Here is a 17,885-nt window from a genome sequence, read left to right on the forward strand (position 1 = left end):
GAGGACAGATTTGGTAATTCGGAGCTTGAGGGCTAGGGCGATCAGTGGCAGAGAGGGAGAAGAGACCGGAAGACGCCAAGCTTTCTTGACAGTAGGAAGATAGAGGGGATGGGAAGTCCACATGTCAAAGAACTTGAAAGGTTTGGGGCCAAAAGAAGAGTAAGGCTGTAGGGAAACGAGACAGGGACAGTGGTCGGAAAGACCTTGGACAAGAAAGGAGGCATGGGAGTGGAGGAGGGTAGAGAGCCAAGCTTCATTAACTAGAAAGTGGTCAAGCTTGCAGGCGATACGATCAGGGCCACCACGACGGTTATGCCAAGTGAGGGGGGAACCTGACCACCTGAGGTCCTCCAGCCCAAGATCCTCTATGCAGTCATTGAAAGGATCAACTGCCGAGAGATCAATGGGTTGGCCGCCAAGTTTTTCAAGTTGAGAGCGAACAACATTGAAGTCCCCTCCGATTCCCCAAGGGAGAGAGTCCAGACCAGGCTTAAGAAGGGAGAGATCAGCCCAGAGGGGGAGGCGATCGGTGGCCTGGTTGCACGCATAAACCACAGTGATAAAGAAGGGAGAAGGGGAGTTGTGAAACGAAAGGCGGAGGTGAACAAATTGGGAAGAGGAGTGTGAGAGAGAGATGTGGAGTTTGGATGGGTCCCAGAGAATCCAAATCTGACCAGAGGGGGAGTGGGTGTAATTGGATAAAAAGGACCAAGAGGGGGCGATGGAGGCAGCAATGCGGGAAGCATTTTCTTGAAGGACACAAGTTTCAAGAAGACCACAGAAGGAGGAACTAGAGGATTTAATGAAGGAACGAATCTTAAGATGCTTGGCCAAGGAGTTGAGGCCACGGACATTCTAAATAAAACTAGACAACATGGGAGACTAAAGAGAAGAAGGCTACTCGATCCTAGGAGGAGTGCTCTTGTGACGCCTGCGGGCAAAGGCGACTGCTGGGCTGCGAACTAAGGGCCTACGAGAGGGGAGGGGTAACGTTACCCCGGGAAGGAAGGGGTGGAATTTAGAGGATATGGCGAGCTAGGTAGGCGAGGGGGGGGATAATGGTGGGATCAGAAGAGGGTGGTGGTGGGTAGGGTCTAGGGGAGAAATAAGGGGTTCCAAGGTGGAACGGGAGAGGGTAGGGTTGGAGGGGAGGGTGGAGGGAGGAGCGTTGGGGTATGAATTTTGGTAGAGATGGGCAGGGGGTTGGAAGATGGGAAGGTTGTAAGAGAAAAAGGATGCTCCAATAAGAGGGGGAGTTAGAGGAATGGAAGGGTTTAGGTGGGCCGAGGTAAAAGGCTGGGGGGTGTTTATGGATTGGTTCAGATGGGCCGATTTATTGGGCTGAAAGGGGTTAAAAGAGAGGGAGGGGGGAGGGGGGATGGGCCGTTAGGAGAGGGTTGGTGGGCTGGGGTGGTTGAAACCAAGGGAATGAAGGGGGGAAAGGGTCACGTGTAGGAGACCACGTGGAAGGAGGGGGGGTAGGTAAAAGGGGTGGCAAATTTGTAATAAGAGAGGGAAAAGGGGCTGGGGATTTAATAATTGACAAAAGGGGGGGGTTTTATACCTTGGCGCAGGGATCAAGGCTAAGTCACGCAAATGGCAAGTGCTCCGTTGCAGGGAGGAAGCAGGGACCAGATCAGAGACACATCGACCCAAATCCAGAAGGGGAGGAGCCTTGATGGGAAAGCCAGACTCCGGCATATCTTTAAAACGTGAAAGAGGAGGTGACAACAGCGGCTTTCCCAGATTGGCAGGTTGCAGAGCTTCGGCATCGTTAGGTTGACCAGAAATGGTCTCGCGAAGGGAGGTCGCTGTTTCGCTTTCCTTCGTAGGGGCCAGGCTAGCAGGGGCATCAGCAGCACAGACAAGCGCCAGAGTCTTAGGGATAGGATTGACAACAGCTTTCGAGGGATCTCCCGAAGCAGGAAGCACGTGGCAGCGAGAGGGGCATTTGGGACGACGTCTTCGGGAGATCAAACAACCTCTTGGCGGCAGAGAAGTCGTTGCAGCAGGGATGGAACCTGGAGCAGGGGCAATCGCAGGAACATCAAAGGGAGGTGGAGACGAAACCAGCATGGCTGGAAGGGATAAGTGGGCAGCAGCGTCATCGATCTTTGTAGAAAGTCCAGAAGCTTCAGCGTAAGGAACCGCAATCGTCATCTCAGAGTGAGACGACGAAGAAGAATCCGGCATGGCAGCAAGGGAAGGGGGGGCACCGGCTGCGCAGTTCTTAGTAGCATGTCCAAAAATCTTGCAGTGAGCACAACGGGGAGGAATCCAATCATACTTGATGGGCTGGGCGAAGCTGAACCCATTGTCTTCAACTACTGTGATGAGAGAGGGAGGCTCAAACTCAGCAGAGGCGTCCATGCACAGTCTTGCGTATGAAAGTCGATCCATCTTCAGAGTACGAACGTCGGTATGCAGCGGGAATCCGATGACTGGGCCAAGTCGACTAAGACAGTCGCGGGTCCAATAGTGGAGGGGCAGGCCAGGGAGGGAAATCCACAAGGGAACAGTGCTGAAGTCGACCTTGTGGAGCAAGAGATGGGGAGTCCATTGCCTGAGAAAGATAGGCTTGGAACCCACCATCCAAGGGGCACCTTCAAGGACACGAGCTTTAAGATCATCAGAGAAGAAACGAAAGACAAAGACTCCAGTGTCAAGGAGGAACATGTCAAAGGAACCAGCTGATTTCCATTGTTTCAAAAGGGAGGCTTTCACTAGGCTGAAAGGAGGACTGGATCCAAGAAAATGTCCAACCAGACAAGAGTACCATTTAGGAATTTCCGGAGAGAGTAGAGAATCAGGGCAGTGGGCAACCGGGAGTCCATTTTCAAGAGCTGGGGGAAAGAAATGGAAGGAGGAGTCAGTAGGGGAGGGTATGAGGTTGGTTGGAAAAGAGAGGACCAGGGCTTGTTGCATTGGGAAAGCAAAGGGGAGGGGGGGACTGGCGGAGATGATGCTGGCAGGGGGTCCGAGGGTGGCTGGGTAGGGGGTGAGAAGTTTACCGGAGGAGGGGAAGGAGGAGGAAGGGGAGGATGTGTTTACTACTTACCAACTTCTGAGAATGTAAATGCTTCAAAGCCTCCAGTTTATACTTATTTGTTTTTGTTGTATCTCCAAATGGGAATAACACTCCTCATAGACAGTTAAGTCATACCTATAATCAATAAAAGATGATCATTTGGAAGCTAGTTCCCTTCAATCTACATCCCTGAATCCCTTGACGCTAAAAACCAGTCCAGGAGATGCACATAAATGGTGGGCTAGTTGGCTTTCCCATCTCATATCCTTTTATTTCTTTAATTCCCAATACAAACCATAAATGCTAATGGAACAGCCCTTTATCTTCTCTTTCTTCTCATATTCTCTCTCTTAAACCCGCCACAGGAAGTCTTTCTTTTGATCTAAATTAGTGGGATTATATATATAACTCTCAACATTCTAAACACATAGATGTCTTATAATCTTCATGCTGAACAATAACATTTAATGAAAACCTGAAATTCTGTTGAAACGTTCTAAGATTCGGCTAACGAAGACCTGATTTTAAATTGCATTCCTATCAAGTTCTTTCACCAATTTCTAGTTTCAATTTCCTTAATAGTCAATGGATGACGTTGCTTTGGGGATTACAAATTGGATGATTTATTGTTTCATGATAATTCCTCACTAATGTAGTGACTAGTGATGTATGTAGTGACTACTGATGTTATACAACCATTTACCTTTTAAGCACTCATTAAAATCAAGATTTAAAGGAACGCCAAAAGTACATATTGTATTGGAGATTATGTTACAACTGCCAAAGCCTAGTACTTTCAGTTAGGAATCTAGAATTGAGATACCAATCTCCCAAGTTTTAGGATGAACGAAATACTAAGAGACATGCTTGATCTGGCATGAGTTGTTCATAAAACACAAACATGAAATAAATTAGTATAGATAAGGACAAAATGAAAATTTCTCCCCACTATGAGACTAAATTTACCAAAACAATAACCTAACCCCCAAACACTCCAAGCAAGTTTTACCAAATAAATAACCCAACTCCTGGACACTCCAAGTCAACTCCCAACTTAGAATTGAGAAATTTAATAATTTTGTGGTTCAAGTAAAAATAACTGATTCATCTAACAGTACCATAGAAACCAGATTCCCGATAACAGAAAAGGAGGGCTCACAAAACTAGCAGCTAGAACACTCAGATTAACCCCAAACTACAGATCTGGTCAGCCCCAAATTAACAGTATTAATAGGTCTCCTTATGGTCTTCAATAACCCAAAAGTTGATCTCAATCCGACGGTCAGATGGAAGGACATCGTAAGAAAACCAAATTAGTAACTAGGTTCCAGATTAAGCAACTAAGCAGTAGCTTCCATCAACAGTCACTCGTCATCAAATTAACAATATAAGAGCCAATCAATAACTGGAATAACATATGTCAAAACTAATGTAAACCAACGGACAGATTGAGGCTACAACACAGTTCCAAGATTAGCAACTAAAGAACCTCAAACAGCAGCAGCCGATTGGTTTCAGGGATGGGGTTGAGATTGCTATCGAGTAAAGAGGATTGGGCCCTCAAAAACCTCAGCCACATCGGATAGTCAGATTCCCAGTTATGAAGGTGACTCAAAATTAGAAACATCAACTAAGATTTACTAACTTATTGGCACAGAAGTTTCTGGCCATTGGATGATCTTGAAGTTGCTGTCGAAGGAAGACCACGATAAGGGGAATAACAAACCAGTAATGGCCTCCATTGATGGTTGGATGAAGATATCTGTTGGCTAGAAATTTCTGCCAAGACCTCCAGGACAGTAGATGCTGCAGGATGGGACAGCTTTCTAACTACCAGCTTCTTTAAATATTCGATGACTCCACCTTACGAGGAATACACAATAACCAAATAACAAAGAAGCTTGACTCGGTTCTTCTCACAGTAAACACATGTTGCAGGTTGCAGGTTGCATAAAATAGAAACTAAGAATAAAGAAAGTAGAGAAGGACAGTAGGAAGAAGAGGGATAGGGTCAGTCTCTGACAGACTCTGGTTTCTCACCAATGGTCTCACACCGTGGATTGTCTCTCACAGCAACTGAATCACACAGCACTCGAGGCAAAGCCCAATTTTTTTTCAACAACAAATCGTGGGGTAGTACTCCTGATGCAGTCCAAGTCCATTGGTTGGGCTATCAAGTGGGCCAATATTTGGCTCATCTCTTGGGTCGAATTCTGCCATATCTTGGTCCATAGTTGCCACATCGAGCCAGCAGCTGAAGGAGTATTTTAGATCTCAGGTGGGACCCAAGACAGCTGGTGGAGATTGAATTGAAGACCAAAAGACTGATCACATAACTGTTCACGTTAACAGTGTCACAGCCCATATTTTCCTTGTGTGGGGAATGCTTCTAGAAGATCCTGCGGGGCCCAAAGCAGTTTGCGTGGAGGAGGAATCGTCGACTTTCTATTTTTGTCCTTCCCTTATTCAAAATAGCCATAGTTAGATTTAGTTTCTATTTTCTTAAGTTACTATTTTTGTGACCTGGACTGAATTAGAAGTTTCTATTTTTATTTCAGTCCTTTGTTTCCTTTTAGTTGGTCTAAACTAAATTAGGATTTTATTACTAAGGGATCAAGTCTCAATTATTTCTTTGTAAGAGACTTCCTAGATAATTTTCTTTTTGTAATCCATGCATAAATATAAATAAAGATAAGGGGATGGACAAAAGGCAATGATTTTGAGATTAGAGAAACAAGTTTGTTACAAACTTTGGCTGTGAGATGCAGTGAGGTGAGAGATCTATGAGAGAGTGAGAGGCCCAGGGAACATTGAGAGGCTCAACCCATTCTATCCCCCTTCTTCTTCTTCCTTTTCCCCTACCAATTGACACCTCTTTCTACCTTGTTCTGGTTTTATTTTCTGGGCATATCTGAGATCATTCGAGCCTATTAGACGCTACAGATTTCTTCAATTGAAACCCATATAGAAGATCAAGTTTCTGTGGTTATAGACTTATAGTTACTGATCTGAGGAACTATACAAGAACCTGTGATTTTCCAGATCTGAGGATTATCACCAAACCTTAAGGCTGGTTGATCTCAGCCACCAGTGATCAGTTGTGGCTGAGCTTTTGAGGAACAATCCACCATCCAAGTATCTCCACTCAATGGTGAGGAGACCCTGTTCTGTGGTCAATTATGTGCTCTACAAGAAATCTCCTAATTGTGCCCTAATTCAAGAACTCAGATAAACTAAAATCAGCCCATGGGTTTGTTCTGAAATTTTGGGAGTTGTTTCATCCTATTAAGACCTATACCTGACTGTAATGTGAGACCTTACAGTTGACTATTGGTTAGTCTACTGGTCACATTCAGTTTTCTGGTTTTACCCTCAGTTTATACCCTTCGAGAGTGAGATTGTGCCACTGTTTGTGACCTATTTGGGCCAAGGTTATATCGTACAAGTGTAGGGTATTATTGAGACTTTAGGATTTTATTACTGTTTACTTGCTGATTTATACCGATATTAATTCTGTAGTCGGTACTTGTTTGGAGTTGGTTAGTGATCCTATCTGGGGTTAGGGATGTTCCATACCTAGCCTTACATTAACTCCAGCCCTTTTCTTTTATTAATAGCTCAAAACAGAGAATAGGAACCCCCATGTGTGGATGGAGATTCCATCTACAATAAGTTCTCAAAATAGAAACAAAATTAAATAGAAACTAATCCTAACATTAAATCTAATTTTTTTTTTTAAAAACTCTAAATAGAAACTACCTAATATGCAATACTGAAATAGAAACAAAAGAAAAGAAAGATCTTCTAAGAATTTAATCCTCCATTATGCTATCACCCACAGGGCCCACCAAGGATCTCCTAGAAGAGAGAATAAACCACCAAGCATGGACTAGTTAATTAATGTAATAATGGGCCTAGACCTGGCCCACAAGTGTGGATCACTCAAAGAGGGCCTAGGCTGGCAGGCTGGGCCCGATGGGCTCACTTTAAGATGCCTGGACCATTCTCCCTTACTCCTCAATCGACCTACATCAACAACCCAACCCCGAAGACTCCAAGTCAACTCCCACCTTAGAATTGAGCACTTCAATAATTTCATGTTTCACAAAGACTATGGCATTCCAATCAAATAACATCCACATCACACAAATAGTAGGCAGTAAGAGAAAAGAAACTAAATAGATTGATAAAGAAGTGATACCTCAGGTGGCATTCCAACAGAATCCTCCATAATATCAGAAGTTACAGGGCAACTGGCTACAGGAAATCCATCTGGCCCAATCTTTTCAGGTTTTACCACTATATTATGTCCTCTATCATAATCTAAGCTTTTAGACTCTTGACCACGTTTGATCACCCTAGGTGAAAAATCTTTTGAATTCAATTCATTGTCTGAATGCCATCCATTAGCATTCGCACCAGAATCTATGTCCTCATGGCCACTGTCTCCACCTTTGACACCTTCCTCATGATCAGATAAGTAATGTGATGCTTCCGTGTTATCATAACTTGAATCAGTTTTGCTTAACAGATGTTTATTCAAGTCATCTGAATTCCAGGAAATATTCCTGCCTGAAGTAGGAGAAGCTTCTATTGCCGATGGTGATGAACCTACAACCTTACGCATTAAACCATCTGAAACCCCTTTAAACTGGCGCACAATATCATCCATCGCATCATCCACGTTTACTGTAAAACAAGGGGGGGGGGGGGAGAGGGAAAAGGCATTAAGTGTTGTTGAGCAAGAACATGAACAACAGTTAAGAAAATAAGAGGTACAGTCAACCAAGAAATAATAAGTTAAATAAAAGATCAAGTAGAGAAAGTATCATAAATAGATACCATGATGCAACATGTGGTCCAATGGCATGATGCCACCATGTAGATTCCACTAACTCTATTAACCTCCAATTAGTTTAATTAATGAAAGTTAACTCTTAACTCATCATAGTTAATATTAGTTAAACTTGATTACTACTAACCTTGCCACCTCATACTTCACTATTCACTTAGTGTATGAAATTAATACAAACCATATATATACATGAACCATAGTGTATTATATAATATAAATCCATATAATTTATATAACGTAAACTAAAAATAACAGAATAAAATAACACGCATTATAGTAACCTCAATATTACTTAATTCACTTGAATAATATTTTAAAATATACTAAACAGAATTCAAAGCAATAAAATATTCTAAAAATTAATAATCCAATCCATTATTAAATATAGGAATAAGAATGCAATGCATTACAAGATCAATGGGATTATGCCCATTTAATGGGTTAAATTCATTTTGGGGGTGTGGACTGTTGAACCTGCTACGTAGTTGTAGGATTCTTTTTTGTGTGTGTGTGTGTGTGTGTATGAGACAAACACATAACTCCAAAGGTCTTGGCCATTTTAGTATGGACAATTTCCATGTCCAAGTGCACACAACCTGTTTGTGTGTTCAAATGCACATGTGTGTGCTATGACTAGTTCGTAGATTATATAGAATTGAGTGGTAAAGAGAGAAGGGAGAAGTATAAATAATCTTCTAGGCCAAAAAACTTGGAGCTTTGGGCTTCAAATCGGTATCACATATGATAGGGCTTTGCTAGGGAAATAGATGTGGAGGTACTTATCTTAGAATCTATGCCACCTCAGAGGAAGGTTTTTTTTTTTTTTGGAGAATAACAACTCATTACCAAAGAAGGGAAATAGGGCCCCCCGATGGGAAATACAAGAAAAACTACAATATAAAAATTACCACACCACACTCTTGTTAGAATAAAAGGGGGAGACCCCAAGAGGCAACAATAATATCTTTGGGGGAATCAACACATCTAGAGCACCACCGACAATTTGGCCTTGACATCAAAGAGGATAGAATCCCAAATCTGATGAAAGGACCGAGAGTTGGAAGACCATCTCCTGAGATTGCGCTCCAACCAAATATGATGGATAGCAGCTCCAAAGGCAAGCCTTCCTACTTGATCACAAATTGAAGTACCCCCAAAGGTCATGTCCACACAAATCCATTCGTGCTGAAAAGGTAGAATTCTTCTACTCTTAGGCCAGCAACGGGTAAGAAGCCCGGACCAAATCCTTGATGAGAAAGGGAAGCTGAAGTAGAGATGGTCAACATCTTCATTGGCGTTCCAACAAAGGCAGCAAGATGGAAGAATTGGGGTGTGCCTCTGGATAAGGAAGGACTGTGTTGGGAGGCAATAAGAGAGGGCCCGCCAGGAAGTGAAGCTGTGGCGAGGAGAGAACGACTTGGAGCAGACCAAATTGCGCCAAGGAAAAACTGGGATTCCTTTGTGGAAGAAAGGTAGAGATTTTGATTTTTGGAGTTTGGTAAGAAATTTTATGGGGGTTGTGGAAGGAGAGAAACAGAAGGGCCTTTAAAGGCCACACAAAATCATTTCCTTGAGTGTGTGCTAATATCAGCTCTTAATTGATTGGGCTTTGGAAACCAAGGAATATAGAGGTGTTCCTAGAGAGACTTTTGCTTCCATTCGGTTTCCATTGCAGATGAATGATGTGGTTTCTGTATGGGGGGTTTCTAGCTTCTATACATTCTCCTTTTGTATTGATACTCCCTTGGTGTTTCATTGTAACGATGAATATATGTAAGTTTGAGTGTTCTGGAGGAATATATTTTGTTGTTGCTGATAAAAATAAAAATAAAAAGAAGGTAAAATCGTATGGTTGAAAAAGAAAGGAAGTTTGAAGTAATATTATTTTTAAATATTGGTGTAATTTTGATTATTAACTCTTCAGTAACCACCAAACAGATGGAATATCAGTTGGACCATTCAATCCCCCTTTGACAAAGTAATGCATATGCAGTGAATGGGAGAATGGAAGAAATTTGTTGTGAATTGACAGACAGAAGAAAGAAACTCACCTGCCAGTGTTTTCATTACTGAAGTTGATTTTCCAAATGAGTAATTCTTCAAAAGTGAAAATGAAAAATGCTTAGAGCAAAGCTAATTGTCATTCAGCTCCAAAAGGCATAATAAATCAGAATCAACCATCTTAAATATCACAATTGCATGTTCATGAGATGCACACCTTTGAGGAAACACTCAAGAAATCCCACACCTCATGCTGTTCAGCAACATTGGCAATTGACAAAAGATCCTGAGGAATGGAAGCATTAGAGAAATAATAGACAAATGACATAAACACACTAAAATACAGATATGGTAATCGAATCATACTTGCAAATATTTGTCAAGCTGAATGCAGCGTTCATGAACAAAAGAATCATCAGTGCTTGAGGAAAGAAACCTTTTGGGGGGCAAATGTAAATTATAATTGGGTATATCCTTCAGGTGTCGGTGCAGCCGCTCAAAGTTACTATATCTGCATGGCAGATGCGTCAAATAACAAACAAATGAAATGCTAAATACAAGTCAATGAAGGAATTGAATGGTCGATAAAAGGAACATAAACAAGACCTTCTTTTGACAAACCAAGTTCTTATTTCTGCATCTGTCACAGCAATCGAATAAACTGCAAAAGATTTTGACTCGATCTTTTCAAAGTATGCTCCCGCTACCTGCAGAAATATTGAAAACACCAGGAAGTGGAAGTGAGGTAACAGAATAATAAATTCAAGCAGAGGTATCTGTTAGAAGCCACGAAATATAATGCTTGAGTGATCATAATTGATCACACAGGCCCTGTATTTATATTAAGCTGAATAATAAAGAATCCAAGTACAAATAGGAATCTACCTCAGTCCTAATCCTATTAGGGATTCCTAGTACAACTAGGAATACCAAACTAGGACTCGGCTGAGGGAGAAAAACAATTAAAAAAAAAAGAGAAAAATAAAAGAGGGAATAAAGAGGGAAAATCCTAATATGACTAGGAGTACTTCCCCAATCGGGTAGGGGACAGTCCTAATTCGGACAGTCCTAATAGAATTAGGACTGCTTACCCCAATCGGGTAAGTGATAAGTAGCCTATTTCAACACTCCCCCTCAAGTTGGAGCAAAGATGTCGATCATGCCCAACTTGACTAGATTAGGATGAAACAATTTTTCAGATAATCCCTTGGTGAAGATATCAGCAAGTTGATCAGCAGATGTCACAAAGGGAATACAAATCAGCCCATCTTCTAACTTCTCTTTGATGAAATGTCTATCCACCTCAACATGCTTGGTACGATCATGTTGTACTGGGTTGTGTGCTATGCTGATTGCAGCCTTGTTGTCACAGTACAACATCATAGGAAGACGAATAAGAACACCAAGATCTTGTAGCAAACCTTTAAGCCAGAGTAACTCACAAATACCTTGTGCCATAGCTCGAAACTCAGCTTCAGCACTAGAACGAGCAACTACATTTTGCTTTTTGCTACGCCAAGTGACAAGATTTCCACCTACAAAGGAGCAATACCCAGAGATAGACTTACGATCCGCAGAACCAGCCCAATCGGCATCAATGTATGCCTCAATCCGTAGGTGACCATGTGCAGACAGAAGAATTCCTTTTCCAGGAGCTGACTTCAGATAGTGTAGAATACGAAGAACAGCCCCCATATGAGAAGAGTAGGGATCATGCATAAATTGACTCACAGTACTCACAGCGACAGCAATGTCAGGACAAGTATGTGAGAGATAAATCAGCTTCCCTACAAGCCTTTGATATCGGCCTTTATCAACAGGCTCACCCTCTTTTTCTTTGAGACGAACAGTAGGATCCATAGGAGTATCTGAAGGGTGACAGCTTAACAACCCGGTTTCAGCCAATAAGTCTAGGATATACTTTCTTTGGGAGAGAAAGATGCCCTTAGAAGATCTGGCAACCTCAATCCCGAGAAAGTATCGTAGTTTCCCTAGATCTTTAATCTCAAATTCTTGTCCAAGGAAGGTCTTCTGATCTCATCACCATCATTGTCAGTAACCATTATGTCATCCACGTAGACTATAAGAACAGTGAGTTTTTCACCAACCCGCTTTAGAAAGAGTGTGTGATCAGCATTACTCTGCTTATAGCCCACAGAAATCATCGCCTTGTGGAGCCGACCAAACCATGCTCGAGGTGATTGCTTCAACCCATATAGTGCACGCTTCAATTTGCACACTTTACCTTGGTTTTTTTCACAAGAAAAACCCGGTGGAATATCCATGTACACCTCCTCATCCAATTCCCCATTCAGGAAAGCATTTTTTACATCCAGCTGTTGTAAATCCCATCCAAGGTCGACTGCAAAAGATAACAACACACGAACAGTATTAAGCTTTGCAACAGGTGCAAAGGTTTCCTGATAATCAATGTCGTATGTCTGAGTAAACCCCTTGGCCACTAGTCGTGCCTTATACCTATCCACGGTGCCATCCATCTTCTGTTTCACTACAAACACCCACTTACATCCAACTGTTCTCTTCCCAGGTGGAAGAACCACAAGCTCCCACGTGTTATTTTTCTTCAAGGCCTCCATTTCTTCCATCATTGCTGCCTTCCACTTTCCATCTGATAGAGCTTCCTGCCAATGGTTAGGAATACAAACAGAAGAAAGAGAAGAAACAAAAGCACGAAAGGATGGAGAAAGGGAGTCATAAGATACAACATGGGATATGGGATGTTGAGTGCAAGCCCTGACACCTTTGCGAAGAGCAATAGGTAAATCAGGAGAAGGAACATTACCAGGTGGAGAGGCAGGTTCTGGATCCAGGTTCGGCAATTGGATGGGTACTGGAGCAACAGTTGATTGAACCTGCTTATGTTTCCTTGCATAGGTCTGTACACCACTGTCATCAATCCTCCTCTGAAATTCACTAATAGTTCTCTGGACAGGAGTCTGGACAGGGGTAGTTCTCTGGACAGGAGTCTGGACTACGGTAGATTGCTCTCCCTGAATAGGGATGGTCTCCCCCTGTATAGGGACCTCTCCCCTGACTCAGAGGAAGGACTACAGGAGAAAGAACTAGGAGCAGGCCGATCAGGCTCATTGTAAACAGACTGAAGTGGAGGTGGAGAGTCTATAGTCAGCACATCTTTACTAACACTCTCCCCCTGAAGAGGAGGGGACACATAATAGGATACATTCTCATGAAAGACGACATCCATGCTGACGAAAGTCCTACGGGATGGAGGGTAATAACATTTGTACCCCTTCTGAGTAGCAGAGTAACCTAAGAAAATGCAGCGGAGACTACGTGGTTCAAGTTTACTAGGGGACAGTGTATCCCTGGCATAACAGACGCATCCAAACACCCTAGGGGGGACAACAAAGGATGAAGAGCCAAGTAGGAGCTCAATGGGGGGTCGGGATTGAAGAATCCGACTAAGCAGCTTATTAATTAAATAGGCTGCAGTAAGGACAGCATCCCCCCAATAAAAGGAAGGCACATTGTAAGCAAACATAAGTGCTCTAGCGACCTCCAAGAGGTGGCGATTTTTCCTCTCAGCCACACCATTTTAGGGTGGAGTGTCAACACACTGGTGCAGTAGAGGATCCCGTGGCAGAAGGTAATTTTGGAACCGACCGTCCATGTACTCTGTCCATCATTACTCCACAAAATGCGAAGAGTGCACTGAATCGGGTTTTAACCATTTGGTGAAAATGTTGAAAACATGAAAAGACCTCACTCTTTGTGTGCATGAGGTAGACCCAAGTAAATCTAGAAAAACAATCAATAAATGTGACATACCACCGATGACCCGAAAGTGAAACTTTTCTACTAGGACCCCACACATCAGTATGAACAACATGAAATAAGGAAGAAGACCTATTATTAGAAATGGGATAATTTGAACGTGTCTGTTTGGCCAAGACACAAGGCTCACAAAAAAAATCTTCCTTATTACATTCTTTAACTAATGCAGGAAATAAAGTGGATAAGGTTCCTAGAGATGGATGACCTAGTCTAGAGTGCCATTTATGTAATTCAGAAGAAAAAGATGCCGGGTGATAAAGCCTAGAAGGTAATGCCTGGGTAGGAGCAGGGTCGCCATCAAGCAGGTACAATCCGCCATGCACTTTACCAGATCCAATCGTCTTCCCCGAGTCCAGTTCCTGAAAAACATAATGAGTAGGAAAAAAAGTCACTTTGCAATTTAGAGATTTGGTAATACTGCTAATGGAAAGAAGGTTAGTGGTAAACTTGGGAATATGCAGCACAGAAGACAAAGTAAGGGAAGGGGAACATCCGATGGATCCTTTCCCTGAGATAGAGGAGAGGGACCCATCAGCAATTTTAACCTTATCTTTCCCAGAAGCAGGAAAATATGAATGGAAGAGGTTAGAAGAACCTGTCATATGATCAGTGGCACCGGAGTCTATAATCCATGGAGTGGAGACAACCGATGCGCAATGACCGACAAAGGAAATACCTGTACGGGCAAAGAAGGAACCTGTATTGGCAACAGATGTAGTAGAGGCAGCGGAAGTGTATAACAGACGCCGGAGAACTTGGAGTTCTTCCTGGGAGAAAACAATATCAGTAGTGGGGCTTGGAGCTACACTTTCAGTATGATTAGCTTTGTTTTTAGGCTTAGCACGACCCCGTTTGGCCTCAAAATCAGCAGGCTTCCCATGTAGTTTCCAACACTGTGCCTTAGTGTGATACGGTTTGTGACAATGATCACACTTCACAGGTTCTTTGGCTATAGCAGCGGTAGCAATACTCTCAGAAGAAGGAGTTGAGGTGGAGTCAGAAGCCTGTAAGGCTGATCTCTCAACTTTAGGAGCAACCATCATAGCAGCCCGTCGAGTCTCTTCACTGTGAACATATGAAAAAGTTTTCTCTAAAGAGGGGAAAGGAACCCTACCAAGGACTTGCACCCGAATAGGATCATAATCATCATTAAGGCCGCCAAAAAATCATACACCCGAAACTGGTCCACATAGGAGTGATAGGCAATAATGTCGGCAGTAGTAGTAGGCTGAAATCGAGCATAATGATCCAGTTGCTGCCATAAGCATTTGAGGGCAGCATAGTACTTAGTGACAGATAACTCCTTCTGAGTAGTGTTCTGAAGGGTCTTCCTGATCTCATAAACACTGTGCACCACTTCCGATCGGCCATAGGTTCCCAAGCAGTCCATATCCGAGTAGCGAGTGTCAAGGAGGAGATATCGGCTAGAGAGGTCGATGTGCATAGAATTCAAAACAAAGGACATGACCATAGCATCGTTGGCAGCCATTTAGTACAGGCAGCACCTTCCTTAGTGGGTTGTTTGGTGGTGCCAACAAGGTGTCCAGTGAGGTTTCTACCAGCCACAGTCAAGGAGAGAGATTTGGCCCATATGAGATAATTGGTGCCATCTAGTTTAATGGCGGCAGCATAAGGGAGGAATTCTGTCCGGGACTGAGAATCCCCTCCAGAGTTGGCTATGGTAACATCTGAATCTCCCATGGTGTATAAAACTTGGGCAGCAATGATGTAAAAAAAACTAGTAACTTCTGATGAGGGAATAAGAAACCCTAAATTTGAAAAAATTTAGGAATAGCTTAAAAAAGTTGCAGGTCTGAATCTGATTTAGTTTGGATTCAAAAAACTGCAATCTGAAAGTATGTAGGTGTAGATCAACAAGTGCAGGAACCAATCTCCAAAAAAATACAGAAATCCAGCTTGAAAAAGGTAGTAGCTCGATCTCCAAGGCTTGGAGGAAACCTGCGGCAGATTCTGATCACACCCAAGTTTATATAATCTTCAGTGAGGTGGCATTGAGGGCAGCAGCTAAACCTTCATTGGATCACCTCAAAGGTGCTGCCCTGAATGAGAGAGAGAGTCCAAGAGTGGTGGAGAAGAAGAAGACCTGTAGCCGAGAGAGTTGGAGAAGAAGAAGAACCAGAAAATTTGAGGGGAGGAGCTGCTCTTCAGATCAGATCAGAGGTGGCTCTGATACCATGTTAGAAGCCACGAAATATAATGCTTGAGTGATCATAATCGATCACACAGGCCCTGTATTTATATTAAGCTGAATAATAAAGAATCCAAGTACAAATAGGAATCTACCTCAGTCCTAATCCTATTAGGGATTCCTAGAACAACTAGGAATACCAAACTAGGACTCGGCTGAGGGAGAAAAACAAAAAAAAAAAAAAAGAGAAAAATAAAAGAGGGAATAAAGAAGGAAAATCCTAATATGACTAGGAGTACTACCCCAATCGGGTAGGGGACAGTCCTAATTCGGACAGTCCTAATAGAATTAGGACTGCTTACCCCAATCGGATAAGTGATAAGTAGCCTATTTCAACAGTATCAAACCACCTATAGTACTAGATTACAAAGACAATGACCAAAAATTGGCTTTGATTCAACTTTTACTGACAATTTCCAGTTTATTTTTCTAGAATTTCATAAACCTCAAACATTTATACAAAACAAAAAAATCTTACCCGGCACCTCAGCTTGGGGGCATGCAGCCATCCTTCCTTCCAGATCACCATATCAGAAGTACCCTTAACATAATATTCTTCCTTACGCCATCCAAAATTTGGGCCGTAGAACTCCTCAGAAATGATTGACCCTCCAGCAATTGTTTGCTCAAAATCAGTTTGAGTTTGCAAAGAAGAAGTGCTATTGGATCTCTTAAGCTGAGTTTTACTGCCATTAGAATGTAGAATAGTATTATCTTCTGACCCAAAAGATGGTCCCTTGTGCAGATCTAGTGGCAATCGTGTCTCGATGTCTATCCTATCACTTGGTGAAGGATCAAGATTTGCTCCATCAGTTAACCTAACCATGAGTTTATCATCCATTCCAGTAGAAACTATAGGTCTGTTGGTTAATATTTCCTTGGAGTTTTTCACAGGCATGGTAGTACTGGTTTGTGAAGTACTCATTGAAGGTGCCAGAAGAATTCCTACTTTAGCATGCTTTTCAGATTTCTTTCTATAGTTTCTTCCTTTAGTCCACATGTTCTCAAGATTTTCAGGAGCAAGAACTTCTGTTCTTCTCTGCGTTGCAGCGTCTAACACCCTTGCCCAATCTGCAGCCTGTGGCTGGGCAGGACCTTCATCATATGTAAGTTTCTGGCTGTGCCCAGATGTACCCAACGGCATCATTCCCTGATTGCTGGATTTTTCCAATACCATGTCACTCTGTTGATTAAAAGTGGAAACGTTTCTTCCTGCTGTAGATTCACCACTTTGAATAACTCCTACAGAACCAGAATTATCATGGTGAAGACCAGTTGCAACAGCTGACTGATCATCGCCAACCTCTTTACTCCTATCCTCTTTCGCGGCGAGGAAGAGATGCTCGATTAACTCGTTTATGTACCTGCAAAAAGAAGAATTTTGTAAGTTGTGTGGTGGATGTAGCAACTACGAGTAGAGGTGGGAGTTCTAATGTTAGCAACTACAAGCAGAGGTGGGAGTTCTAACTTCTATGTCACAATATTAAATGTTAACATCCAAAGGAATAGGAAATTTTCACGAAAGCTTTTTAACAATATTGCACCTATAAACTAAACCTTGAATAATCATTTGACACAATAGATGGCAGAGCTGATTGCTTCAAAATTCATAACAATCAGTTTGTTCAAAAAACAAAAAAGTGCAGGCATCAATGAAAGAACTTAGTAATTAGAGAAGCAATTACACATTCAAAAAAGTTGTATTTGTACTAGTACTCGACCTGTTGCTTTGCTTGATTAACTTGTCCCAGGAAAAAAAGAGTGGAAGCAGAAAATCGACATAAGGTGCGCAAAATAAAAAAAATTCCTCATGTAGAATAGAACAGCATTTGCTTCAACACAGGACTAATTTTTTTTTTTTTTTTATCAGCAAGGATGTAAAATTTTATATTTATATATGCAATTGCAATATGATTTAAAAGTAGGTAAAAGCATCCCCTAGAAGAACTTTTGCTGTTCAATTGTTTGTTATAGAC

At 42.3% G+C, this 17,885-nt stretch overlaps 1 protein-coding gene across 2 annotated transcripts in view; it reads right to left on the minus strand.

The window, feature by feature from the left end:
- LOC122658623 overlaps positions 1-17,885 on the minus strand; it is a 46,768-nt gene that overhangs the window by 25,690 nt on the left and 3,193 nt on the right. For both annotated transcript variants that reach the window (XM_043853649.1, XM_043853648.1), the window contains exons 5-10: positions 16,388-17,273; positions 10,491-10,591; positions 10,251-10,395; positions 10,102-10,170; positions 9,935-9,980; positions 7,230-7,717 (exon numbers count right to left, since the gene is read on the minus strand). In XM_043853649.1, the coding sequence (XP_043709584.1) occupies positions 7,230-7,717; positions 9,935-9,980; positions 10,102-10,170; positions 10,251-10,395; positions 10,491-10,591; positions 16,388-17,273 (1,735 nt within the window). The remainder of the gene's footprint in view (positions 1-7,229; positions 7,718-9,934; positions 9,981-10,101; positions 10,171-10,250; positions 10,396-10,490; positions 10,592-16,387; positions 17,274-17,885) is intronic.

The sequence above is a fragment of the Telopea speciosissima genome, chromosome 4 (assembly GCF_018873765.1).
Source record: "Telopea speciosissima isolate NSW1024214 ecotype Mountain lineage chromosome 4, Tspe_v1, whole genome shotgun sequence".
Taxonomy (NCBI): domain Eukaryota; kingdom Viridiplantae; phylum Streptophyta; class Magnoliopsida; order Proteales; family Proteaceae; genus Telopea; species Telopea speciosissima.